General features: G+C 33.6%; 6 protein-coding genes and 1 non-coding gene across 12 annotated transcripts; 2 read left to right on the top strand and 5 right to left on the bottom strand.

The window, feature by feature from the left end:
* Positions 1–5,443: 5,443 nt before the first annotated feature.
* Positions 5,444–7,337, bottom strand: LOC110643797 (esterase-like). 2 transcript variants are annotated; one of them, XM_021796292.2, is made up of 5 exons: positions 6,889–7,337; positions 6,596–6,805; positions 6,334–6,503; positions 5,964–6,228; positions 5,444–5,866 (listed from the first exon to the last, which is right to left on the bottom strand). In XM_021796292.2, exons 1-5 carry the CDS (start codon positions 7,220–7,222, stop codon positions 5,604–5,606), a joined length of 1,242 nt encoding a protein of 413 aa, XP_021651984.2. In that variant the 5' UTR covers positions 7,223–7,337; the 3' UTR covers positions 5,444–5,603. The 2 variants fall into 2 exon arrangements, with proteins under 2 accessions (XP_021651984.2, XP_021651985.2); XM_021796293.2 differs by lacking the exon at positions 6,596–6,805 and having other exon boundaries at positions 6,889–7,335.
* Positions 7,338–7,844: 507 nt separating this feature from the next.
* Positions 7,845–8,879, top strand: LOC110643809 (F-box protein PP2-B11). Its single transcript, XM_058138640.1, has 2 exons — positions 7,845–7,976; positions 8,216–8,879. Exons 1-2 carry the CDS (start codon positions 7,963–7,965, stop codon positions 8,475–8,477), a joined length of 276 nt encoding a protein of 91 aa, XP_057994623.1. The 5' UTR covers positions 7,845–7,962; the 3' UTR covers positions 8,478–8,879.
* Positions 8,880–9,636: 757 nt separating this feature from the next.
* On the bottom strand, positions 9,637–11,820 carry LOC110643800 (uncharacterized protein At4g08330, chloroplastic). Its single transcript, XM_021796297.2, has 2 exons — positions 11,481–11,820; positions 9,637–10,358 (listed from the first exon to the last, which is right to left on the bottom strand). The coding sequence occupies exons 1-2, from the start codon at positions 11,576–11,578 to the stop codon at positions 9,965–9,967; spliced, it is 492 nt and encodes a 163-aa protein (XP_021651989.1). The 5' UTR covers positions 11,579–11,820; the 3' UTR covers positions 9,637–9,964.
* A 1,111-nt stretch (positions 11,821–12,931) lies between these two features.
* LOC110643801 (photosystem II 22 kDa protein, chloroplastic) lies at positions 12,932–14,437 on the bottom strand. The gene is made up of 4 exons (XM_021796298.2): positions 14,088–14,437; positions 13,880–13,996; positions 13,423–13,666; positions 12,932–13,338 (listed from the first exon to the last, which is right to left on the bottom strand). Exons 1-4 carry the CDS (start codon positions 14,304–14,306, stop codon positions 13,091–13,093), a joined length of 828 nt encoding a protein of 275 aa, XP_021651990.2. The 5' UTR covers positions 14,307–14,437; the 3' UTR covers positions 12,932–13,090.
* Positions 14,438–17,804: 3,367 nt separating this feature from the next.
* LOC110643831 (filament-like plant protein) lies at positions 17,805–22,960 on the top strand. 5 transcript variants are annotated; one of them, XM_021796334.2, is made up of 5 exons: positions 17,805–18,020; positions 18,970–19,125; positions 20,228–20,423; positions 20,739–22,162; positions 22,290–22,960. In XM_021796334.2, exons 2-5 carry the CDS (start codon positions 19,015–19,017, stop codon positions 22,689–22,691), a joined length of 2,133 nt encoding a protein of 710 aa, XP_021652026.2. In that variant the 5' UTR covers positions 17,805–18,020; positions 18,970–19,014; the 3' UTR covers positions 22,692–22,960. The 5 variants fall into 5 exon arrangements, with proteins under 5 accessions (XP_021652026.2, XP_057994622.1, XP_021652029.2 ...); XM_058138639.1 differs by having other exon boundaries at positions 17,808–18,020; positions 20,231–20,423; XM_021796337.2 differs by lacking the exon at positions 17,805–18,020 and adding an exon at positions 18,028–18,271 and having other exon boundaries at positions 20,231–20,423.
* Positions 22,961–23,118: 158 nt separating this feature from the next.
* On the bottom strand, positions 23,119–23,203 carry TRNAM-CAU (transfer RNA methionine (anticodon CAU)). The gene is given in 2 exon segments: positions 23,119–23,154; positions 23,166–23,203. It is a non-coding gene; the product is annotated as a tRNA-Met (tRNA).
* An 836-nt stretch (positions 23,204–24,039) lies between these two features.
* LOC110643803 (uncharacterized) lies at positions 24,040–26,997 on the bottom strand. Its single transcript, XM_021796299.2, has 3 exons — positions 26,619–26,997; positions 25,518–25,795; positions 24,040–24,495 (listed from the first exon to the last, which is right to left on the bottom strand). Exons 1-3 carry the CDS (start codon positions 26,872–26,874, stop codon positions 24,181–24,183), a joined length of 849 nt encoding a protein of 282 aa, XP_021651991.2. The 5' UTR covers positions 26,875–26,997; the 3' UTR covers positions 24,040–24,180.
* Positions 26,998–27,926: the final 929 nt, after the last annotated feature.

Below are 27,926 nucleotides of genomic sequence, written 5' to 3'. Positions count from 1 at the left end.
AGTGATTGGTGCCAAAAGAGTTTTGATAAGCTCAAAGCCTTTTTGACTGAGGCACCAGTTCTTACACTTCTCACTAAAGGGAAGGATTATTTGGTGTATAGTAACGCTTCCCACAATAGCTCGGGGTGTGTTTTGATGTAGGATGGAAAGGTTATAGCTTATGCTTCCAGGCAGCTTAAGCCTCATGAGTTAAATTACCCAACTCATGACTTAGACCTGGCAGCCATTGTATTTGCATTGAAGATATGGAGGCATTACTTATATAGTGAGAAGTGCTACATCTACACTAATGATAAAAGTCTAAAATACTTGGGTACTCAGAGAAAACTTAATATGAGACAGAGGAGGTGGATTGAGTTGATTGAGGATTATGACTATGTCATCGATTATCACCCAGGCAAGGCTAATGTGGTGGCTGATGCTTTGAGTCACAAGTCTATGGCTAGACTGATTTCTTAATCGCTGTCACTGTTGTTGGAGATGAGGGCCTTGAAGGCACAATTGCAGATTCTGGATGATGGAGCCATTCTAGCACAAATGAGTGTTAGACCTATTCTTATGGATGAGCTAATGGAGGCCCAGAGGAAGGATGGGAAATTGATGAAGATCCTGGAAGACTTGCAAAATGGTGAGCAGTCTGAGTATACCTTGAGAGAGGATGGCCTGATTACTTATCAAGGTAGGATCTGTGTTCCAGATGTTCCTAAGTTGAGGGAATAGATTTTGAAGGAAGCACATAGTTTCACCTTCACTATACATCCTGGTGGGACCAAGATGTATCAGACTTTGAAAGAGAATTATTGGTGGAAGGGGGTAAAAAGAGACATAGCAAAGTATATGGCTAAGTGTCTTGTGTGCCAGCAGGTTAAGGCAGAGCATCAGGTCCCTACAGGTTTATTGCAGCCATTGTTTATTCCTGAGTGAAGGTGGGAACATGTGACTATGGACTTTGTATCTGGACTTCCACAGACTTAGAGAGAATATGATGCTATTTGGGTGATTGTTGATAGCCTTACTAAATCGGTTCATTTATTACCGATCAGAGTTGATTACTCTCTGGAGAGGTTGGCTAATCTATATATCTCTGAGATTGTAAAGCTGCATGGAGTACCAGTCTCTATTGTTTCTGATAGAGATCCTCAATTCACATCCAGGTTTTAGGGTAGCTTAAATCGGGCTCTAGGGACTAGACTCAATTTCAGCATTGCTTTTCATCCTCAAATAGATGCTCAATCTGAGAGAGTCATTCAAGTTGTGGAAGATATGTCGAGAGCCTGTATTATGGATTTTGAGGGTAGCTGGGATAGATACTTGCCGTTGGTGGAGTTTACATATAATAACAGCTACCAGATGAGCATTGAGATGCCACCTTATGAGGCTTTGTATGGTCGTAAGTGCAGGACTCCACTATGCTGGGATGAGGTAGGAGAGAGAAAATTATTGGATCCTGAGTTAGTACAGCAGACTAAGAATAAAGTGATATTAATTCGGGGCAGACTGAAGGCCACCTCAAATCATCAAAAATCTTATGCAGATTTGAAGAGGCGAGAGATTGAGTTTAAGGTTGGTAACAAGGTATTTCTAAAAGTGTCAACGTGGAAGTGAATTATGAGGTTTGGGCAAAAGGGCAAGCTTAGCCCCAAATTTATTGGCCCATATGAGGTGCTGGAGAGGGTTGGCCCAGTTGCTTATCGACTTGCATTGCCTTTAGAGTTAGAGAAGATACACAATGTTTTTCATGTTTCAATGTTCAGGAGGTATCGGTCAGATCCTTCACATGTGCTTTCAATTGAGGAGAATGAGGTTCAGTCGGATATGACATATGATAAGGAACTGGTTCAGATTTTGGCTCATAATGCGAAAGAGTTAAGGAACCGACAGATTAAGTTAGTAAAGGTACTCTGGAGATATCATTCTGGAGAGGAGGAAACTTGGGAGCTAGAGGATAATATGAGAGCTCAGTACCCCCCATTTATTTGAGAATTAAGGTAATTTCTATTTCAGGGATGAAATATCCTAAGAAGGGGAGAGTTGTAATGTCCTCACTTATGCCCTAGTTGTAAATGGATTAATTTTTATGAAATTGAGTTAATTTGACTAATTTTATTCAATTGCATTAGGAATTAATTTAATTGTTTCATAATTGGTGTTAATTGCTCAATTGCAGAGTTAATTAATGTAATTGTGCCGAATTTTACTTTTGTATGTTCATTGATTTAAGTTGGACTTTTACTATCTATTATATGTTTTAATAACCTAAATGGATTTATGATAATATGGAATGTTTTAATTTAAATTCTCATGAGTTTTACTTTATACTAAGGAACACTTACCTAAATAATTAAAAAGAGTTCTAAAGTGATCAATCCCTTGGGATATACCCTTGGGTGTGTCTCGGGAGCATGTAACTCTGGTTCTAGCTGCAGATAGGATTCTGGTGTTACAATGGGTCTATTATTGTGGGACTAGCCATGGTTGGTGGGTTTATTGAAGGGTATGGCGAGTGTGAAGAAGAAGAAAAAGAAGAAGAAGAAGAAGAAGCAGAAAATGAGAAACAGAGAAATGGTAAGAGTGGGTAGTGGGTTGATTAATGCTTGAGGCAGCAAGGGTGAATGAAGTTTGATTTGAATCAAGGAGCAAATGAAATGTATGTTATGTCTAAAATGATGTGTTTTACAATTCAATTTGATTTTGTTTTTCAATTTTTCTCCCTTTAGAATCAACAAACCAATTAAATAGATTTAAAAAAAATGAATCGACTGAATTTTTAAAAATCAAACCATATTTTTATTTTTGTTCAATTGAAGGCATGGAAGCATGGATTTAGGGCCATTAGAACATTGAATTTCAAAACCATTCGAGGTTACATGCAAAACATACCAAGTAGCTTATGAACCTATATGACTTCTAATGCCCTCTAGCATACCAAATCACACTTTTGGCACACATTAGGAGTTCATTTGCCATTTAAGATTGAGAATTAACTATTAATTCATTAAACCCTAACTAATGGAAGAGTTGAATTCAACTAATCTCCAAGGCGCTGAATCAATCTTTCTTACTCCTTTTGGGTGCTCTTAGGGCTCCAAATGTTGTCCCTCTAGCTTGTCCACCACAAGCACACCAATGGCAGCCCCAAAAGTCCCTTTAAAAGCTTGCCAACCACTTGAACTTTAGGGGTTATGCTTTGATGAGGGTATAATGGATGTATATGGGTCTAGAAACTCTTTCTAGCAATTTTAATTCAAAGGAAATCAAGGTTTTTCCCTTAGAATTAATGGAGAATCAAGAAGAGAGAAGTTTGCCCATTGTTGCCGTCCAAGAGAAAGAGAAGAGGAAAGTTTGCCCATTGTTGCCGTCCAAGAGAAAGAGAAGAGGAAGAAGATCAATTTTCTTCTTCTTTTTTCATTTATATACATAAGACAAATTGACTTAAATGCATTGCCACATTACGCCATTTGTCAAAGCTAGATTTAATCTTCTTTTATTCATCTTTTATAATTGGAAAACAAGTGGCAAGCTAGCATGGTGCCACATGTCACCATGCTAGCTTGTGCCACGTGTCACCATGTGAAAAGTCCAATTTGCCCTTATGTATAATTTTGAGTTCTTAATCTAAAATTATAATTTCTCCTTTAAATTAATTCATATCAAATATTAATTAATTAATTAATCTCTATTAATTAATTTCACAATTAAATTTATATTTAAGCTTTTTAAATATAAATTTAATTTATATTATACATCCAATAACCTAGATTTGGTTTCAAGTCATGTTAGGGACTTTGTAATCTCATTGCAAACCAAATCTATTTAATTAATTGATTAAACTCTTTAAATAATCAATTAAATCATTTTACTTGGTGATTAATTTGTGTAGGTGTGTGACTTACTAGACTCATTACTAATTGACAATAAGAAATGATATTAACTCTTAATATCATTAGAACTTTTTCTTACCGTAAATGATTTCTCTAAATCATTTTAAGCATCTCATAGATCATGATTGACACCTAACATAGCATGCCATAGCCACCCAATTAGTAATAAGGAATACCTTAAATGAACCTTTAATCATATGTTACCATGCACTAAGATCTCTCCATTACAAAATCTCAATTCTAGCTGGAGTCATGGTTAATGTTAAACTCCATTTGCTATGAATGTTATGTTCTCTTTTAATTCCAATTCTTGATTTATCAGACTTTCTTGTCAGAAACTCTTTTTCTGGCTAAGTCTATCTGTCCTGGCCAGGAACTTGAATCATCAAAAACAATTAAATGAACATAGGATTTTATCCCTATTTACTTAGGGTAATGGATCCCATCTTGATCAACACCTATCTCCATATATAACTAGTAGGAGCCAACACATGCCTGTATACCCATACACAGTACGAGTATGAAAGCAGTATCAAACTCAAACCACCTATATACAAGATAACTGTGTTATCTCAGGTCTAAAGATTATATGCACTGATATGATATATGACAATGCATTAACAATAGTAAACTCCACGTGCTTGTTATAAGCGCCACTGGTTCGGCCTACTTATCATATATAAGTGTCTATCATGTTTGTTATGTGGCATGAGATTCACCATTCCAACTTATTAATATCTTATATTAATACTTTAGAAACAAATATGATTACAATCTTTCTGGATAAGTCATGTTTTTTGTGAAGTATCCTCAATTGTGAACTAATTTATGATACTTTGTGCTAGAATACTATCACTCATATTCTTAACAGCTTAAGAATAGAATTTCTAACAAAATATCAATTGATCTTTTCAATTATATATAAATAGATTATGTAAACAGAAAAGTGTAATTGTTTTTTATTAATAAAAATATATACAAAATACATACAAAATGATATGCCCTGGGACATACTATTAATATCAATTTCGTCTGTTTATTCTATTTAAACCAAGTTCTGCTCATCCCTATTCTAGACTTGTAAGATAAAGTGTGGGTTGTAGAAATCCCTAAGATTTCTTCCTTTTTATAAGAATCCTCCCTTTTCATACTTCTGTCTCTCAATATTCAGCAACCAAATTTAAGTTATTCAGTAGTTGAAGTTAAATTCATGAGCAATCGAATATACCTTTTTGCTAAATACTCTAGAATACTTTTTTTTTTTTTCTATCTCATTATTAGTTAAACTAAGATACCTAGTCACTCAATCCCGAGGGACCATGCCATTCCCTCGAGGTATATTCCAATATACACCGGTGAGATATTATAGTTAATTTATGCATCCATCCATAAATAAAATAAAAATTAGACTACATTATGGAAATTGCGTGGCAAACGTATTGTCGTTTTTGGCTTCTCCTTCAATTTTTAAGAATACCATTATCTCTTCTTTCACAAATTTCCAATGTATACTTTGATATTAGTAGATAAATACATAAATTGACAACGAAACAGCTTATCCATGGAGTAAGAACGTAATGTTTCAGTAATAATCAAAAGATTCTACATGAAAAAGGGAAAACAGAGAAGGACAAGTCCTTATAACTCTCCATTATTTTATTAGCAGGCTTCAGCAAAGCACTTTCGTGGAACCTATATATAATCTAATATCCTCAAGGATAATTAATGCGTAGTATTGTGGCATGCCATTTTCAATGGAATAGGGGGATCAGAGAAGGCTCCTGTAGAAATCTGGTCGAAAATAAATTTATTGGCAGCTTCAGTGTAGTGAACTCCATCCCAATTTACTCGAACTGAAGGGCGATCACAAGAGCCCACAACTATTTGGGTACCATTTGCTGCAACTGTATCTCCACATCGAACATTACTACTAAAATTGTACTTTCCTCCGTAGCCACAACATACTACAAGTGGAAGCTCGAAACCTATAAATAATTCATAGTTAAATGAATTGTTAGAGATATTAATACCCATTATTAATTAAGCTCTCATACATATAACTAGAAACTTTGTTTTAATTACCATGTTTTTCTGGTTCACTGAATAAAGAATACTTGACAGAATAGATGTCAACATAGGTGAAAACCGCTAATGGCAAATCCTTCCTGAGCTGAGCTACGCTCTCCTTCAAGTTGAGATTAAAATGCTGAGCAACTTCATTATAAGCTTTTGCACAGCCTGCACTATCTTTTTCAGCCAAGGGAAAACTCTCAAAAATATATGCAAGACAACCAAGTGGTCCTGTGTTGTGAATCCAAAATGATCTAGCTCCCAAATTGTATATTTTCTGCATAATCAACAGTACCCCATACATAAGCTTAGCACTAAGAATAATGTAATTAAGAGACTACTGAAATTAATCTAGACCCATTATAGAATTATTAATCTTTACCTTAACGTTTGCTGAGAAGCTATTGACAATATCAGGGACAGTTGCATTCACTTCTTCCACAGACAAGTTACCAGAAAATCCAGCTCCGAGATCATTTTGACCGATATCGAATGTGTATAAAGCCTTCTCAAAATAATCTCTCTCAGGCACCGATTCAGCAAACATAGCTCCTACATATATAAATTTATACATGAAGCTCACTTGGAAGTACATGTATTTCTTAATTGAACACTATATGCGGAGGAATTATAATTAAACTAACCTTTTTCCCTGATAATCTGTGATCTGGATATGAATTGCAGGAATTGCTCATATTGCACATCAAGGTAGAATGGACTATATCCACCATTAGGTACAATACTAGTTGGTATTTGAATGGTGGATGCTGCTGTGGCAAAATTTGCACCATGTTTGAAGTTGGCTCCCAGAGAATTAAGATATGCACTCAGATAAGGGAGACTGAAACTCTTGGCTGCCATGCCAATCAGATGGTCAATAATTGGAGATCGCAAACACTTAAATCATTAACCAAATTAAATAATTAAAACTACTGACCTATAAAATCTATTATGAGCCTTCCATCAGAGTACCTCCCTGCTGGCATATGAAAGAAAGTCTCTCCAAAAGGAGAGTTGGGAGGAGAAAAAGCAGCTGCCAAGCCACCGGTATCGGAATTGGAGTCACCGAAGTTAAAGATTGCCGGAAAATCACAGTTTTTGGAAGCATAAGTGAGAGAAAGCATGCATAATAAGAAAGAGAGAGTGGTGATAAGCTTGTTATTAGTTTCAGGAAACTCCATGGATTGGAAGCAAAAACTAGGAGCTAAGTGCAGCAGTGGAAAGTATCTTTGTATGTATAATAGTGAAAGAGAGACATTTTCAAGTTTCATTCCTGATTGATTACATATACATGTTAATAGCAGTTAGAATTTCCTTGTTCCCAACATTACGTACACAAATTGAATTGACAAGATGAGAACAATATTTCATGGCTTGGAATAAAATTTCTGGCGTCTGAATTATGAATTTTCCAATGTCCCATTTCATGTCTAAATCAATTTCATTAAGGAAGAAACTTTGATTTTTCTTGGATTTTCTGTCGGCGAATCCAATATAAGCCACGTATGTAGCATTCTGGATAATTTCAGTCAAATTCCTAGATAATGTTGAACAATTGTGAGGCTAACGACTCACTTAGATTCTTAAGAAATAGCTCAATAATTATTCAAGTTTTCATCAAATTAATGAGCTTTTGCCCAATTGGCATTTGATCATTTAACTAAAATTCCAAATTTTGAGCCAGTCAATTGCACATGGGCATTGATCCTTTTATTGGACCGTTAAGAATAGAACAACAAGAATTCCGATTTTTTTTTCTGATGTGGGCCGTCACGCAAAATTGTGTAGAACTCCAACATAAATTACTTTAGCCATTATTTTAAAATTATTTAATATATCTTTTTATTCTTGACTTTTACTGGACAATTGATTAATTTGATACGTGTAAAAATCCATACCTTTTCTCTGAAAACTTCATCCCAAGTCAGCAAACGTCCTGTTGTTTTCTTGTCCTCCCAATGTCTGTCTGTTGATCGTCATCTAAACCTCTGTGATTCTCCCATCCTCATCAATGATGGCAGAAAGGTAATTCTCGCTCCCTCCTCCCCCTCCACTTCTATTAACAAAGCTTTGCATTGGAGACAAGAACCGGGAAGAAATGCTACATGCTTTCTGCAAGGTACCTCAGGTTTGTCTGGGGCAATACTCCTACTCATTGGAGATGGGTATCCGATTCATGTCCCTGGTCTCTTCCTTTCTCTCTTTAATCCTTATTTCCATCTATTTTTATGATTCCGAAACTTGCTAAAGCTGTGTGCGAACAGATTTTCAGAAATGGCTGAGCTTATCGATGTGTATTGGCTTGAAATCACTGGCAAAATTAGTATCCAAATGTTGTCCCCGGTAACACTGTACGTGGCTTGCTTCGTGTTCAAATCAGCAACAAGAGCTCATCTGTTTAAATGCCAGCCCGCAGAGGTCACGGTGGGACTTGCTGGGAGTGAAATTGATATAGGTAGTGTTCTTTTCGATGCAGACAGGGGACAGAGGCGGCAATACCGATTCGTAAGAAGGCTAACCAGTTAACCACAGCCGGATTTTGGTGGTTTGCAGCCATCTGTACCCGGTGGATAAAGTGATGGCCGATACCCGAACGAGACAGCAGATGGGTGGCTGGAGATTGAATTGGGTGAGTTCTTTAACAAGAAAAGCGGAGATGGAGAGGTGGAGATGAGAGTTGTGCATTTGAAAGGCGGCCACTGGAAAGGTGATCTCTTTGTTCAAGGGATAGAGTAGGCCAAAAGGAGCTTAAAAAAGTAAGCCAGCAATCGCAATTTGAAGGTTGGAGCAGAGACTAATTGCTCCAGGAAAAGTTTGAGATTGCTTAAAAAGAATAAAAAAATCGGAAAGTTCTAATCTTGCTTGATAGAGTGAGAAGTGAAAATTTCCGGTGATATTATATATCCAAATAAAGCATCATTCTCTTCACTCTTTGCCTGATTTACTACGAATGTGGTAAAGACATGCATAGAAACTATCCTTTGAGATTTTGCAATGATAATGTTGAACTTAGCACAGCTCATTTTCAGAAGAGAAAAAAGAAAGTACAAATTTGGTATGCTTTATTGGTTTAATAGTGCTGTCCAGCGGACGGAAACAGTTGTTGGAAGAAAAGACGAGTCAAGATAAAGAGCAGATGGAAAAGGAAGGAGGGGAAAGTCAGTGGCACAAAACGAACCAATGAATTATCATAGAAAAAGGAAATTATTGATCCACAGCCACCCGCCAAGGTGGGCAGTGGGTTCGGCATCTCCTTTTAGATTAGACATCATTGCTGCAAAAGGTCCAGGACCATTGAGTTTAGGCACAACAGCGACCTATCAAGTCCAGATGACAACAACATGAAAAACAGCGACTTATCAAGTGCAGATGACTATAAGATGGAACAGCTTTCATATTAGGTAGGTGGGATTAAATTTTTATGACAAATCAACCAATCCCTATCATCCTCAACTGCAAATCTATCGACAGCTCACGGCTACATCACCAACTCACTCTCACCTGCTAATCTCCAACACCAACTTGAAATTATATATGTAAGATTTCATTTTAATATGTAATTTGACATTTACAAACAACCATGAAGCAATGCAAAAGTTCCCCAGTTGTCCTTGATCAAGAAAGAAGAAAGGAAAAAATACCACTACAAGTGGCACAAAAAAATTAGCGGCAGAAATGCTAATGCTTCTCCAAAATCTACTCATTCATATATAGTACAATTTCAGATATCACACCATCATCATAAAACAAAATCTGAAAACTGTCCATGAAATTTGCTCAATACCCTTAAATCCCTTTAGACTCCACAATTGCTTTCATCTATTTCAGTTCCCAATACTGCTTTGTACAAGTTACCAACTCAACATCTAAAAAATGAGGGTAAACGCAGAAACAAAAATGAAAGAGGACTCCAAACATGTATACATGAATATATTACAAGAAAACTTATGCTATAGTTATGATAACCTTCAAATTCAATTAACATGAATTATTCAAAGATTGGCTGCAACACATTATACATAAAGTGGAATACCATACCGATCAACAGATGAAGGCTGCAATGCACGGATTTTAACATCATATTTTCGAAGTTTGGATTCATTGACAGAGGATGAATCTGAACCATCTGATACTAGTGGATAAGCTGAAGTTTCATCATCATAGGCAACTCCAATATTATTGCCACATTTACGGCAAAGAAGTTTGGTTCTCCTACGGAACAATCCCCATGAGTTCTTTGAAAAGTAGGGGATACATTGGAATTCTTCAGCCTGAGTAAATCTGCTCTCATCAATGTCAAAGAATGAGATGATCCCTCGCTTTATGGATTTCCCATACTTAGAGCCAATAGTTGAGGTGTTTCGATTGGAGGAGCTTAAGTTCAACTCATATCCACAAGTGCCACAGCTACATCAAAGATCTTCATTTTTCAGGTTCCAGAAAAATGACCCTTTGGTGAAAAAACCAAAACCACAAGAACCCAATAGAGGTTGAAAACCACAAGAATTGTATAGTTATACCAATTTGTAAATGTTATTTAACATGGGTAAGTTTATTAGTATCTCTTGGTATTTCTTCGTCACTCTAATTGTCATTCAAAACAAGGTGTGAATGGACATCAGAATTCAGAAGTTGATATGAGAACTATGTGGCAACCATTTCTACAACAGTGATAAGTTGTCTATGAATCACAACGGTTCACATTCAATGGGACATTCAAAAGCACCATCAAATTTTAATGGTGGCCAAATTTGAATTGCAGCTAATCATTATTGTTTTGTCGTCCACTCCACTAATATCAGCCACTTCAATAGACACTAAATGAGGCAGAAAAGCTAAAATTAATGAGACAATTCTTTCCATACTACGTAACCACTGCACTAACAAAATAATTCTCGATCCTCATTCACAGACCATCAAAAAATATGAAGGATGATGAATCTATATTTTACTTTCAAGATGTATAACATGAATGACAGGACTGGTTGAATCAACGGATTCAATGCCACACGTACCAAACAGGGTCAGTTTTTCATTTTTGGGTCCTCCTGCGAGTCCGCAAAATATATCGTGTGCCACAAGAACATATCAAATCATTGAAGTTACAAACTTTACGAATTTCAAGCTCTCTATCTCTAACCCAGAAAATTCATTACTCTATATAGAGCTGGAAAGACTTGTTATTTTCGAGTTTAGAAAATTGACTACGCATATTAATCTAATAAGATTTAAAAGAAAGTTACAAAAACACCCTTTATCAAGAATCTATCTAGGAGAAAGTAAGAACAATCAATTCAAGTATTTCAAACAAGCCCCAACAAGATCACCAAAGTGATTTATTCCTATATGCAACAGATATCAAAATCGAATCAACCAATTTGAAATCAACCAAATACAAAAAAATCCACATAAGAAATCAATTTCTTACATACCAATCAAATAAGTTCCCACAAAAACCAACAAGAAAAACAACTAATTAACATAAATTGGATCATTATCTTCACTTAGAGAAAGAGAAAGGAATAGGACCTGTAACTAACGTGTCTAAGAGAAACAGAGGAAGAAGAAAACGAGTGAAATTGATTTCCGTTGAGGTAATTTTCCTTAACAACAGCAGATTTCTCCATTTAAGCACCCTGATAAACAGCTACAATCGTGGCTTCTAATCTAGGAAGAATTTCGACAGCTCCAAGTGGATTGGCAGCAAACGCGTCACACCTGAGCTGGATAAAGCATCCGCAGTCGACGTCAAGTAGCTCCTAAAGATAGATAAAGGGGTTTCACACAGAAGACAGAGGAGACGAATCAAAGCAGGGAAAAAAAAAAGTGAAGGTAGCTCCTAGGCTGTTCTATTAAATATATTTTCTATACTATTTACTCAAATAATATATATATACATATATATATACACACACCTGTTATATTCTTATATATATAATATATTTAAAATTATATAAATATAATATTTGTATATAATAAATATAAAAGATATTAACTATAAAAACATAAAATTTAAATCAATATACTATTTTTATAAACTTTGCTAAATTTTGTATACTAAATTATTTAAAATTAAAAATATTTTGATATTTTTAATATAATTAATAGTAAATTAAACAAAAAAATACACAAAAATACTAATTTACATATATAATCAAATCTGAAAAATTAAATTATATATAAATTAAATTTTTAACTTTTTCAAACTTTAAAAACTAATTTATAATTTAGGATGACAATGGTCAAATTTTCGTGAATACTCGATTCAATTAAAGTCATTCATATTTAAAGAATAATATTATATTTAAATTTTAAATATTGGGTATTAATTATTTGAACTATTTATATTAATATTTAATTAAATATAAAATATATTTTTTATAGTATTATTTATAAATTTTTATGTATTTTATTTTAATAAATATAATTTATATTATTAAATTTTTAAAATATAAATTATTAATAAAAATAATTTTTTATATAAATTATCAATTAAAATATATAAAATTAAACAGTTTCGATTATTTTTTAAATAATAATAATTAGATTTAACATAAATTTAAATAAATGTAAATAAATTTTAATTAAATTTAAAATTAATTTAAATTTTAAAAATATTTATTAAATTCAATTCAAACAAAATAATTTTTTTAGATATCTTATTCATTATCATCTTAAACACAAACTATGTGAGATATTAATTAAGTACTTCTTTTACTAAATATTAGTGGAATAATTTAGTGTTAACAAAGTTAAATGGAGGTGTCCCTATTTGAGTTGTTAATATAGAGATGACTATCATAGTCATGAGGTTGTTTGCTTGTTTGCCAATCGTTGGACTTTTTTGAGAAAGCTTTAGCTTACAATAATACCCACTTTGTGGATAATAATAAATAAATATATATATATATTTTAAAATTCAATTATAAAATTATTTTAATTCAATGGATTTTAGTTAAAATTTAATAAAACGAATATAATAATATTTAATTTGAGTGGCTCTTGATTTATCAAAATATTTAATTTTTACATTATAAATAAAAAAAAATTTATTAGAGACATTTCCCAGAGCAAGGAATTCAGGAAGACAGTATTTTGCAGAATAAGGCAGTTTTTTACATGCATGACAAGATCATCTTCTAATCATCTTCATCCTCGTCGGTAACAAACTTGCCATTTCCAGGATTAACAGCAGCAATGAAAAAGAAGACAACGTTGAATAAGACAAGAGGTTCGATTTCATTGATGGGAATTCCAGTCTCAATGTTGAGTTGTGCTAGAGCTCCCTTCCCAGTTATTATTTCTCCAATTAAAGAGAAAGCAATTCCGAGCTGAGCCAATCTTCCCACAAACAGTTCGTTGGCCTTTGTAAATCCAAAGAGAGGACCTTGCATTGCCAAAAGAAAAAATTGCAAAATGTACATGATTCTTCTATGCAAACTCTCTTAACATGAAATTGTTAGTTGGTTACCTCCTTCTTTGAGACCCAATGCTGTCCTGAAGCTTTTGCCAGGAGGAATGACTGCCCCTTCAAGGCCAGTTGATGTGTCATCGACGAATTTGCCACGGTCACCCAATGCTCCTATGGCTCCGAGCAAAGTGAAAAGGATGAAGAATAGAAGAAGTGGTTCTGCTTCGTAAATGGGAATTCCAGTCTCTAGATTCAACTGTGCTAGGATTCCCTTTCCCGTTATTGCTTCACCCAACAAGGATGCCTGCAGATTTTTGTTTGCAATCACCATAGAAAAATTATGAATAATCACATTCTTTTTTTCATTTGTTTCTCTATTTCTCAAATGGCTGAAAATGTACCAACTCCTATCTCAACAGCAGTGGTAGATTGCATATACATCAAAGACAATTAAAATTGAGTAAACTGTAATTTTCTGAAATATAGACAAAAATGAGAAAGAAAAAGATGAACTCACTGCAAAACCAAGCATAGCAACACGTCCCACAAAGAGCTCATTCTGCTTAGTGAAACCAATTCCGCCAGAGGTGCCAAAAATACCATCTTCAACCTTGGGCTTGGGTTTTACAGCAGCCTGCATTATATATCAATCAAGATTAAGTATAGACCAACTGCATCTCCTTTAAAATTCCCCAACCACAAGAAAAACAAAAGAAATGCCTTACCTTCTTAGGAGCTGCCTTGGTTTTTGACTTGAAGAGAGCAAGTGTAGTAAATGCTTTAGAAGAAAAACAAGTGTTGTTAGCAGAAAGACGACTGAATAAGAGATGAGAGAAAGGTTTAGGCCTCAGTCTTTCAACTTGGAATTGGAGTAAAGGGTATCTCTTCAAATGCACCACATGCCTAGTAGAAACACCAGACATTAACAACATGGTTTGAGCCATTAAAGCTTAAATCTTTATCCTCTTCTTGGATTGTTTTTTCTTCCCCTCTTTTGACTCTTGGTGATGGTGAAGAGGTATAATAAAAGATCTTGTTTTCTCTCGCAATTGGTATGAATGGTCGTCTTCTCTTCCTAATCTTAAAGGAGGGAGGGAGTGAGTGAGTGAGATTTGTGCATGAAGTGTGGATATGGTGAGAGATCTAATGACGGGCAATTAGAGTAACCACGTCTCCTTGTGTACCCTTTCTTTTCTTTTGGTATGTGATTTTTGCAACTATGAAGTGTATATATTTGACCTTAGATAACTTTTAATCCAATTTAAAATGAGATTTACTTTGATAAATAATAATTATATGTTAAAATTTAGATATAATATGTTTGATTTCTATTGTATGAATCTGATTAATTAATAAATTTTAAATTTTAAATATTTATTGAAATTTGAACCTTAAGATTTAAAAGAGTTAAGAATAATCACATTCATTATATTATTTTTTTTATTTTACAATTGAATTGCAAATTTTATATTACAATGTTAAAGAAATATTATAAAAAAATATGTAAGATTATTATAAAGCTAAACGTATATTATATATATTTTTAATATGATTAAAATTTTAATAAATTCATAAAATTTATAAATAAATTTTATAAAATTAAAATCAATATTTTATAAAATAACTATCTTTTATTATTATTTATTTTTTTTTATTATCTACGACTGCAATTGCATTAACAAAATTTAAAGGACAAATTATATAAAATGGTCTAAATAGAAGGTCCAAAGTCCAGCTCAAAACTCAACCCATACACAGAGATACCCAACCCAAAACTCTGACCCAAAATCTTTTAAAATTGGAAAAGAAGACTCATGCTACCGCATCTTCAACAACATCAATCCGATCGTCCATTGGGATTGAAAGCCACAACGTCAAAAGTCTCAAAGAAACCTTGTGCAAGTACTAAAGGACCACTAGGCTCAAACCCAATTGGTATCTGACCTTCATTTTCTTTTAGATTAGAAATACTAGCATGGCTAAGAGAGCTATGCCGTAGAGTTTTTCTGACATCTCAATCTCATATAACCTTTGAGGATTTATAAACCTGAGAGATACTAACATCAAAGCATGCTGATAGCGTCCCATCAAAGCATCGGTGACTTATAGACCTAGTTACAACATATACAAATCCAACTCTTTTATACAATGATCTTCTGCATGTCGAGAAATTATTAAATACACTCGGTACTATTTATAATAATAATGTGAAATATACTTTTCATATTATAAGGAGGGTCTATTTTTCTGAGAGAGATCACTACTTTTTAATATTTTTAATATATCTAATAATTAGTCATGCATGTCTCCCTTACCGTAAAAGTCCAAGATCAACAAGCCACAAACCAAAACACCACTATCAACAAACCAACCCAAGAATGGGAGGACAACCAGATCCCGATCAGTGCAAAATCACAAGCAAAACAAAGACCCACTCTGCCAACTCGAGAATTTGAAAAACCATAAGAAGTTCAGAGAAACATTCTTTCACTAGAAACTTTGAGAGAGATTCTTTTCCTTTCAAAATATTACTCTTTGAAAGAATTATTTATTTCTTTCTCTTCATTAACCATCACTCTCGTTATATAAAATCCACACAGATGTTGGAGTTGCTAACCATACTACCATAGTCGCAAGTTCATCGCACGTCACAAGGAATTTGCATGCAGGATCGGAGATATCCTTCGGCCCAACCCAATGGCCTCAACTCAACTCTACACAAACCAAGCCCAATTCCTCGTTTTTCATTTTCTTCGCGCATCGCCATGCCCATGTTTCGTGTGCTAGGTGCGAGCCGATGAGCTCATGCTTGCAACTGATTGGAGTAATATTCACCTTTCCTAGTTAAGCATGGCAATGGAAGAGGATTTTTCATATTTTTAGAAATTAGAAATTTGTAAAAAATTCTCAATTTTATTAATTTTTTTAACCAATTTTTATATTTAAAAATATAATAAATAAAAGAATTTAATTTTTTAATTTAAAAAAATTATTTTAAAAGAAGTAAAAATCAGATAAAAAATTATATATATATATATATATATATATATATATATATATGATTGCATGAACTATGTAATTAAGTATTACATTGAAAATTTTAGTATCATTCAACGATTTTAGTGAAAAAAAAAAAGATTTCCAAAGGTGAAATCAATGGTCATTGAAAAAAATAAAGTATTTGAGGAGGGACAGATTTTGCACATGAGGCCACCATTTACACATTTTATTTATGCAAAATTTTTCTCAAATCAAATTTCAGGGACTTAATAGCAAAAAAGCTTAACACCATAAGGGCTTGAGGATAAAAAAAAAAATTGAAGCATAGATGGGTCCAGATGCAAGAAAATCAATGGGCCCTCCTGCATGATAAATGAATTATGTTCTTCTGGGCCTTCTCAACTTTGGACTGTCATCACGTGACTTAAAGGTTTGCTCGTTGGACTTTTAAGCCTCTCTCAGTACCCTATACTAGTAGGGCCGCCCGAGGGCAAGTTTCGATCCGGTTTTAAGTTTGAATCTGTGGCTTTAATTCATGGTTCAGAGTTAGTTTTTAATTTTGATCTGATTTTGGTTCGATTTTGATTAAATTTAATTATTAAAAATTTAAATTTGAAAAAGAAAATTTTTGATTTGATCTAAAATTAAACCGATAGATTCTATATCAGTCTTTTAACTAATTCCAATCCAATTTTAATTATGATTTGAGTCGACTCATTCTAATTTAGTTTTAATTCCATCCCTAGCCAGGTTTACCCCATGAGAGTTAACTATTTATAATTATTTAAATTTATTTTTAAAAATATTTTTTATAATTATAAATAATAAATAAATTCAATACTTGAAAATGGCAATTCTAATATTATATGCAGTACTTGTTTCACATTATATTTGAAGGTTAAAAATTAATTTTTTAAATAAAAATATTATTTTAAATATTAAAAAATAATTAAAAATTTTATTTTATTATTTTTATAATTAAAATTTATTAAATTTAATTTTAAATTATTTTTTAATTTTTTTAATTAATATATTTAAAAATATTTTTTTAATAGTAATTTTAACAGTAGTATCGGTAATTTACACTCAAGGCCTTATTAGTATATAGTGAAATCTCAAACGTCCGATCTAGAATCGGGCACAGATCTCTAGAGATCACAATATCAACAGGTACGAGAGGGAGAGAGGGGACAGGAAATGCGCAGTTGGATATAGGATTCCTCTACCATGTCAGAGACAATTGAAAAAGCTGAGACAAATACAGTTAAATTTGAAAAAAATAAAGAAAGGAAGAGGTCTCAAAATTCAAAGACAGAGAGCGTCTTTGCAACTTAAAAAAAATAATAATAAATTAAATTAAATAGTTTGTGATTGAGCTCCATTACTGTTCTGTATCTGTCATTTTCTCCAGAAATCCTCATCAATGGGCGGGAATGAGAGAGACCCAATTCAAAATCAGTAATAATAAAACAATACGGATAAAAAAAAGTATTTTTTTTTTATTTTTTTAATCCAAAAAGCTGAAAAGTTGTTTTTTTTAGGCCTCACACTTGCTTACTTGCTCATTCTCACATCTTCAGTCCACAGCTCCAAATTCACAATCACATGCTCTTTCTGCTTTTTTCTTTTTTAAATATTCAAAGAGAAGGAAAAGGGAGGTAATATAGCTATAAAACAAGAAATAGATACCCACATTGTCTGCTACCTTCGTTAGCTACTGTTGGTCTATCTGGATAATTATATTTCTTCCGACATTCCACAGATTTTTGCAGGGCTTTTTTTTCTGTTGAATTTTTTTTTATTTGTTGTATTTCACTGTTTCTGCAATCTGGAACCCATCTTTTGTTTTACATTTATAAATTAACTGGTTCCATTTGATTTCGTGGGTTGCTTGTGCCTCCAGTCAAAGGTATTTGATCTGGGTCTTTGTTCCTATAAACTGTATTATATTTATTTTATTTATTATGAAATAGTTGACAGGATTTTGGCCTTAAATCGCTGATGAATTGCTTATATTTTGGATCCTCTGTATTGGGATTTCTGGGTTTTCTAGTTCCTTGTCCCTTAATTTGTGAATAGCTACTGTTTCATTGGTACTGATTTGAGCTTCTCTACTTGAGGGCATCTTTTTTCGTGGGGGAGATTTGAACTGTTTTTAATAGTTGAATTGTTCCCATGTTGTGATTAACATAATGGGTTTCTCTGATTTTACTGTTTAATGTTGTTTAAAACCATTCACTTTGCTTGTTGGGTGTTGCTGGAGCCAAAAATCTCTCCATCTTCTAGACACGAGCTTGCCAGTGATTTTCTTTTTCTCTATATCTTGCGCTATTCAGGCGGTTAAAACTGTAATCTTTTGTTGTCGTTGTTGTTGGGTTGGTTATGGGGTGAAGTTGAAGCAAAGCTGATAAAATGAAAAGACAAGTCATCTTTTTGTTTTATGTTTGAGTTTGTTGAGGATAAGCATTTCGGTTTATTAAGGGGAATGATTGCTGCAACCACAATATGCAATAGAAATTTGTTTCTGGGTATCCACTGTTATGCTGTAGCGTGCGTGCGTTTATGGTTGCATCATTTTAAATTTTAATGGCTTGAAATTATGTGCAGATAAATATTCTTTGATGAGATAAAGCTGCACTTCAAGATTTTGTGATGGAAAAGAGGAAATGGCTGTGGAAGAGGAAGTCTTCCGAGAGGAGCCTTGGTGAAACTGAGAGTTCGGGATCAATATCTTCACATTCTGAGAGATTCTCTGATGAGCAAGTAGGTGGCTATCACACAGGAACCCACCGACCCCACAATTAGGATTTTGAAATTGGCTTTTAGCTATACTCTTGTTTTCTACGAGTATCTGATACAAGCTTTTAGGCTTTCACCAAAATTATTAGATATTGCTGAATTAGACATCTACCTTTTGCTTCCTTACCATATCAATAGTCTTGGTTGTTAAACTTTCTTCATATTTGAAATACTTTTTTTGAATGAACTGCGGATAACTCTCAAGAAATTTCTTTGTTCGCTATACTTGAGTTGTTTTCTTTTCATTATACTTGTATTGATCTATAATATGTGATAAATTATCCTATTTCAAGCCTTGCTGTAGGCATCATAGCGTTTGAAGCATAGCCTTTCAAATTGTGGTTTGATCTCAACACTTTGTTTAAGCATATGGCATAGTTTGTACTTCAACATTGATGTGAATGTAATCTGAAAACTTTATTTGTATTACAAGCTGAAGAACACTGAACTTGGATAAATAGCATGGATTTTGATGTACTATGATAGATAAATGGAGTAGGCTCAGAGAATATGACTCATAAATTCATTATATTTGTGTTTCAGAACTAAAACTGAGCTCTTCATGACAACAAGCCTTTGGTTTCTTCGTGATAAAGTTAGAAATCACATAATGGCAATTCTTTCAATGCATAGGTAACCATTTTTTTTATCCAGATAAATGAGGCAATTAGATTAAGAGAAGTGCAATCATACACACTAACTTATTTTGAAGCGTTAAAGCAGAGAAAACTCTCCTTCAAAGGTGTATTTCTGAAAGGAACAAGAGAGATTCAAATTTTCCTTTGAAAAAGTTGCCTTGGAGAAAAGAAATACTTGCATAGACTTTGGGATATCATATTATGAATGGGATAATCATTGACTGGTTATGTATGATTATCTAAAAATGTACTGTTCTTCTTCCTGTGTTTCTTAGCATCAGATGGAGTGATGTTTTTTTTTCATTCTTCACCGAGGACAATTATGGTTTCATTAGCTGGCTCCTGCTTGGGATGGCATTTGTTTCATCTTGTTAATTGCAAATCTTGGCTCTGTTTGTGTTGATTTCACCCATTTTTCATCATTGAAGCAGGACACCTTGAAGGCATCTCCAAATGAGGATAATCAATCTCCTGAAGTCACATCAAAAGGTTCGGTCAGGAATGAAGATGTCAATGATAGTGTTAAGATTTTGGCAGAGAGGTTATCTGCTGCTCTTGTGAATGTTAGTGCCAAAGACGACTTGGTAAAGCAGCATTCCAAAGTTGCTGAAGAAGCCATTGCAGGTATTTAGTTAGATACTAATGTTGAGGACACATTTTCTACTATTTTGTGTGTATATTTTCACAATGAACTATAACAACGTATCTGTATTCTTGTGCTCTGTGCACATTCTTGCTGAAAGAATCAATTGCAAAGGAATTGTCATGACTCTTTGTATATAGGAACTAAGATGGGTTTTTTTTTTTTATTTTGGAGTGGAATTAAGACTTTCACTCCCTCTTCACATATATATCATGAGTTTTCTGGAATATTAGATATGGGAATTTTTATTTTATTTTGAACTCATAGAAGTGGCAATTTCCTCGATAAAATTTTAGGCTGGGAAAAGGCTGAAAATGAAGTAGCTGCTCTAAAGAAACAACTTGAAGCTGCCATTCAGCAGAACTCTTCATTGGAAGATAGGGTGAGCCATCTTGATGGGGCCCTCAAGGAATGTGTTAGGCAGCTAAGACAGGCAAGAGAGGAGCAGGAAGAAAAGGCCTATGAAGCTGTGGCAAGGAAAACGTGTGAGTGGGAATCCACTAAATCTAAACTTGAGAACCAGCTTCTTGAGCTGAAGAGAAAAGCAGAAGCTGCTGAGTCAGAATCTCTGCTTCAAATTGATCCAGAACTACGCTATAAGCTTGAATGTTTGGAGAAAGAAAATGCATCCCTGAAGCTTGAGCTCCTAACTCTATCTGAGGAGTTAGAAGTCAGAACAATTGAAAGGGAATTGAGTACCCAAGCAGCTGAAACAGCAAGCAAGCAACATTTGGAGAGCATAAAGAAAGTGGCAAAGCTTGAGGCTGAATGTCGTAGGCTAAAAGCCATGGGTTGCAAATCAACACCACTTAATGATCATAAAACTTCTACTGCCTCTTCAATTTATGTTGAATCTCTAACTGATAGTCAATCAGACAGTGGGGAGAGGCTTAATGCTGTGGAGCTGGAAACTCGCAAGATAAGTTGCTTAGAGCCATATAAAGGTGAGCCAAGTTGCTCAGACTCATGGGCATCTGCATTGATTGCTGAGCTTGATCAATTCAAGAATGAAAAAAATGTTAATCGAAGTCTTCCATCCTCAGCAATTGAAATTGATCTCATGGATGATTTTCTTGAAATGGAACGACTTGCTGCTTTGCCAGAGACTGAAAGGGGAACTCATCATTCTGAACCAAGAGCTATTGCGAAACAATCCATTGATACAGAAAGCTCATTAAGAGCTGAACTTGAAACTATGATTCATCGGACTGCTGAATTGGAAGAGAAACTACAGAAGATGGAAGTAGAAAAAGTTGAATTGGAAGAGAAGCTACAGAAGATGGAAGTAGAAAAAGCTGAATTGGAGGAGAAGCTACTGAAGATGGAAGTAGAAAAAGTTGAATCGGAAGAAACACTAGAGAAGATACAAGTGGAGAGAAATGAATTGGAGATGGTTCTCACTGTAAGTCAGGAAAAGAATGAAGAATTTAAAATTCAGCTGAAGGAGGCTGAACTAAAGTTGGAAGAACTGCAACATGAGTTATCAGTGGCAAATGAATCAAAACAGCAAATTGAATCTCAACTAGTTAGCGTGGAAGTAGAGGCTCGGACCATGGCTTCAAAGGTTAACTCATTAGAAGCAGTGGCTCAAAAGGAGAGGATTCTGTCAGCAGAAATTGCAGTCAAGTGTCGGGCAATGGAAGCAGAGCTATCTGAAAAGAATAAGGAAGTTGAACTCCAGAAATCTGCAAGCTCAAATAGCGAAATGAAGATAAAGCAGGTTAATATTTAATACTGTCATTGTCTGCATTTCATGTTCATTTTTCCATTATCCTCTATCATGCATGTATGGCATTGTATTGGTCAGAACAAGGCACTGGATAATGAATGTGAAACTTGTCTGACAGGAGGACCTTGTTGTAGCTGCTGGAAAACTTGCTGAATGCCAGAAAACAATAGCATCTCTAGGGAAACAACTGAAATCGCTAGCAACCCTAGAGGACTTCTTAATTGACACTGCAAGCCTACCAGAGTTCAGTGCAGAAGGATTACTGATGCCTAGAGCTAGTGGAGAGCCTTGGAAGTTACATTCTAGTGACACACTCTCACCTAAAAGGGATTCTAGCTCTTCAAGAATAGCCAGTGAGAATTCTGATCCTTCAGTAAATACAAATGAGGGGCCCTCACCCCCATCTTCATCATTTTCAACTTCATCAGCCACATCAAGTCACAGCAGTTTTGAGAAGAACCGAAATGGTTTCGCAAAATTTTTCTCTAGAAGCAAGAATGGAATTCAACTAGAAATTTAGCAAGGATCAGGCCAGGAAAGAAGAAAAAGAAACTATATATTGATGATTTCTTGATTGTAAAAAGGGAGAATTTATTGGATGTTGATTAAATGCTATTTAATCATCAGTACTTATGTTAGTTGATTCATTATACATGAATCATGTTTAGGAATACTACATTCAATTCAAGCAAATTTCAAATACTTCGATTGAATAGTTTGTAGTCACATGCTACATTGAAAAGCTTCTGTTTGTGTTCGAGATTAGCTAATTTGAGTTCCTTTCTGGCATCTTGAATCTTGATCATCACAATGCTTATTTCAATTGTTAAAAGAAGATTTGAAATTCTACTTTCCAGGAACGGGGTCTGCAATGAAAATAAAAAGAGAATCATTATTTGAGCTGTGTTTTTGGATGTTTGATTGCTTGGCAATAGGAAAAAAGAGTGTGGGGTGAGAGAGGCTCGAACTCTCGACCTCAGGATAACTCAGAAGCTATGAGACCTACGCGCTAGCCAACTGCGCCACCACCCCTTGATAGTTCCTGTGTTTATAAACAATACCTATAAACTTAAAATAAAAAAGGTTCAGGTAAATCAACGCCTCAGGGTAACTGGCTCATTGGGTAGTTAACTTGCTCGTTGGATTGGTAGTTGAACACTTGAACGAAATGCAAATCAAATTTAATTTTATATATATGGGTTATTATAATTTTTTTTCTTTTAACCGAGATTAAATAAAGAAAAGGAAACTGGATCACGTATTTATAATATTTAGTAATTCTGATTTATTTTAATTCTATAAAAATGTCTAATTAATAGTTATTTGGTTTTTGATAATACAAATTTATTACAATTATTTAAAAATTTAAGCAGTATACAAAAATAAAAGATTAAAGAAGAGAAAGAGATGCCACTTGTGGTTAGTTTAGTTGGTCTTCTCATCCTCTTTAAGAACATGAAAACTGGTAAATTTTTGAATCGCCAACAAACGTAATCTACATTATAAAAAGTTTTAAGAGTTTTTTTTTTAATAATTAATCAATATATATATATATATATATATATATATATATATATATAAAGTAACAGTAATTTCCATTTTCATTGTTATATCCAGAATTTTGTTCATATAGATTTAAAAAGTTAAAATTTTTCCCTTGAGACGACTTTGAATCCAGCGACCTGGGCTCGACACCCAGTGGGACCTTTACTGTTTTATTTATTATTTTTTTAATTTTTTTAATATGCAATATTACCATTTAGTCAATTATTTTATTATAGGGCATAGTTAAAACATATTTGTTATATCATCAATTTATTTATTTTATTTGTACTTTATTTTTTTAATCATTAAATTAACTTTATCAATTCATCTAAGAATAGTTATTAATAAAATAAATTTTAACAAAACTTTCTTGTTGGTACAATACATCCATCAAGGATATTACAGAGGGCCAAGGAAAAACAAATTAAGAGACACACTCCCTTTGTCCCTCCTCATTCTCTTGGTCATTCACCATGATTATAACTACCTTTAAGAGTATTTATCTCCCTTTTGAATGCTTTAAAAAGATCAATGCCAAGACCAGCATTGAGTAAATTCATACCAGTCATCCCAAACAGAGCCAGTGGCAACTGCACACCCTTTTCAAACTTGGGAGCATCTCTGATTAGCTTGATGGTGATGAGAATGTGAGACACACACCTTGCGACAATGAAAGTAACCCAATTAAGAACCCATTCTAGCTTCACAATTTTGCTCTTGGCATCTCGAACACCAGCCATCCGTCGCACTTTCCTCACATGTAGGAAGATTGAATGCAGCTGTGATATGAAAATAATTTAAACTTTAGAATGGTAAAGATGCAGTGGTATGTGCATTTGCTAAGTTTTAAAATTGGCAATTTTTTTGAACTTTGTTGTCTTGTTTCTAGTTTTTTATCATTTCCACATTGTCATTGACTGCAATTCTCACACCATTCGCAAGAGTCTAACATAAAGCTACGATTCCACCAGAAAAGATGAAAATCAATAAAGAAATGTAATAGAGAGACCTTCAACCATTAACTTCAATTTCCTTGAAAAAGTTGTCAACCAAATCAGGAGACTGCATTCCAGGATTTATCCCCTTTCATAGCACAATAGTATAATAACTAGAACCCTGATGGCTCAAATTTTGTCCATCACATATATACAATATACAAATCCTATGCAAGCACAAGTCCAAAACTTTTACCAATAGAAAATTTCGTTTCCTTTGAAATGAAGAGCCATTAAGAATCAAGATTTTATGTAATTTTACACTAGATTGAATAATTTCAAAATTCCAGTGCTTAATTGCAAGTTTCAGAAGGGTGTTCTAAAACCAAGCCAAAGTTACTAGTTGCATAAGTGAAAGGCATGTGTGAGACTCCAATACACTTTTCCCTGAGAAATTTCTTGAGTTGCAGCTTGTCAAGATTGAAATCCCACAAGTGTTATGTAATATGATTTCAGATGCAATTTGAAGCATGTACACTACAGCTAGGGCCTAGGGGCTTGCTTATCATGATATACACATCCACCTAATATTCACAATAACCTATCACTAGCTCTAAATTCATTCGTTGAAATAATGCCTTTTCATCATATGAAACCTGAATAATGAACCTCACCCAAAAGGCATACAATTTTCCATATCTAAGGGATGAATCCCCAAGTCCATGCCTTATCATTTTAACAATTACAGAAATTATTTTTTTTGAACTTGAGTTAAAGGAAAAACTGGTGACGCTTGAACGATCAAGTGTTGATATTATAAGGAAAAAAAAAAAACATTTATTGAGAAAATACTTCACGAAACATACCTCACAAATCAGAGTTAGAATAAGGTAGTTGACTGTGACATTTCGATACAAAGCCAGGGTAAAGCAAATGAGAAGTATCAGATGGTGCATGAGGATGGAAGGAATTAAACCACTGTATAATCGGTAAAGCAGCATATCCAACTGATCATATGCAAAATAACCGCAAGAGAAACACAAAGTGGGGTATGCCCATTCCCATGTACCTCCAACCAGTTGTGAATGCTCAAACAACCCATCTGAACCATTTTTTAAACACTGATAGACTAAAATGAACAACACTGCAGAAGAGGCAGATACAAATACCAAATCAATAACAACAAATCTCAAGAAAAGAAATGTGAAACATGTTGCAAAAGGAGAAGCAATGGCATAAACAAATTTGAGCATCTGAACTTCATTGATAATGTAATAAACTATTTCCACAACAACAAAAGTTTTAGGGTTGACTAAATTGGAAATGGGTGAAAATTCTTGATTATATAATAACTCAATAACTTCCATTTTTTTCACCTGAGTTCAAAAACTCCCTATTGTTTATAAATCTTAACTGCATAATATTTGAATATTATTTCACTTGAGTTTGAGTCTCTCTCCCTGTCTCTATGAAATTCCTGCATACACATCCCCCATCCAAAATTATACTATTTAACTGTAATAAATGGAATAACTCTTGTAGAAGGTAGTTTTACAACAAGCACTGTAGGAGAATCATCTCCTTAAACAGCCTTCAAATTCAACCTTCACTATTAACTGCTAACTACCATAATCTCGAAAACCTTCAAGACAATTGGCCATCTCACTCGCATTGGTTTACTTGAGTATACAATACATGGTCCATTCTTAAGGAATCTATGTAAAATCTTCCCCTTTATTAATAAAAAAGCCAATCTCCTGATAAAAGTAAAACCAACAGCGACCCTTGTATTTAATATGATTAGTACCTACTAGGATGACTCACTTCCAACAAAATAATTAAACCAACATACCCAGAAAAGGAATGATCAAAAGATATCGTGCTATTGGATACTCATATATATATATATATATATATATATAGCACAAACCCACAAAGAAAGCAAAAGATAACAAAGAATTAAGAACCTGAAACAGAGGTGACGGTGGAGTGGAATAAAGAAACAGAGGTATTAACAAATAGGGGGTCACGAGAGACCAAAAACCGAATGACCCAGTTGGATATCTGGAAAAACCAAGTTCCAGCAATGATCCAAAGGAGCTCCCTGCGCTTGTTGAATAGTATCTCAAACCAAACCGAGACGAACCACAGAATCAGAGTGGCTAAAAAGAAAGATCCTGCTCTGTCGTCGTTTCGATTATGACTGGTCCTTAACATTTGCATAGTCGTCTTTGTCCTGCACACACAGAGAGAACGAGAAAGAAGATTTCTTCGAAAGATTTACATGGCTATGCAGTGCCTATTTTGTTCGTTGGTTGTTGTGAAGAGACATTGGAGAGTAATTAGAGAATTAAAGATTGCTTCTCACGCCAGCTTTGTTATCGAATTGTATAATAAATCGAATCGAAATTCTAATTCGGTTCGATTCGATTGGTTATTTCTATACCGCAATCTCTTGATTTTCCGTGAAAGATCCACCAAAAATTCGATCGAATTTCCGACCCGACCGACTAAAATAAGTCCATATTTTATTTAATTTTATTATGCATCAAATATCAATTTTAAATACAATCCACAAATACCATAAAAAAATAAAGAATTAAAGTTAAATAGTTTAAAATTTTTAAAATAAAATTATATATTTTTCCGTCACAATAAATATAAAATTTTATGATATTTTATAGTTAAATAATATAAATTTTTTTTAAAATGTTTTTAATTTTTAAATATTATTTAAAAAAAATTAACTTAAGGTAGAAATCTTTGAACTTAGATTTTTTTTTTCATTTCTATTCCATCCATAGCCAATCATGAATATGCAAATAATATGAGGAATTAATTCAATTTGTACTAAATAAAACACTTATAAATTGATTTTTATTTGACAAATCAAATCAATTTATAAATAATTGTATAGTGAAATGAAAATTACCACTTTTAACAACAAAAAGAGTATAGATGTCCATAGCCATGTAAATTAACTAAACAGTATAATTTTGTATAATGTTGAATTATTTGTATAATTTTTAAAGAGATGGTTCTGTTTTTTCTCTAAAAATATTTTTCTCTTTCTTTTTTTATATATTTTCTTTATGACCATTTTTTTTTATCAATTCTTCATTCGAAATGTAACACCCCTTACCCATCTATAGTGTAACCGAACAAGTTATGCCACTCAGTGTGCTGAAGCACCAATTTATGTTTATATTACAATTTTTCCCTTTATAATTCATTTATTTTCAATTTTGATAAATCTGAATTTATCCGTAAATTTT

Source organism: Hevea brasiliensis, chromosome 16, assembly GCF_030052815.1.
Source record: "Hevea brasiliensis isolate MT/VB/25A 57/8 chromosome 16, ASM3005281v1, whole genome shotgun sequence".
In the NCBI taxonomy this organism is placed as follows: domain Eukaryota; kingdom Viridiplantae; phylum Streptophyta; class Magnoliopsida; order Malpighiales; family Euphorbiaceae; genus Hevea; species Hevea brasiliensis.
This window is presented reverse-complemented; position numbering and strand designations above follow the sequence as displayed.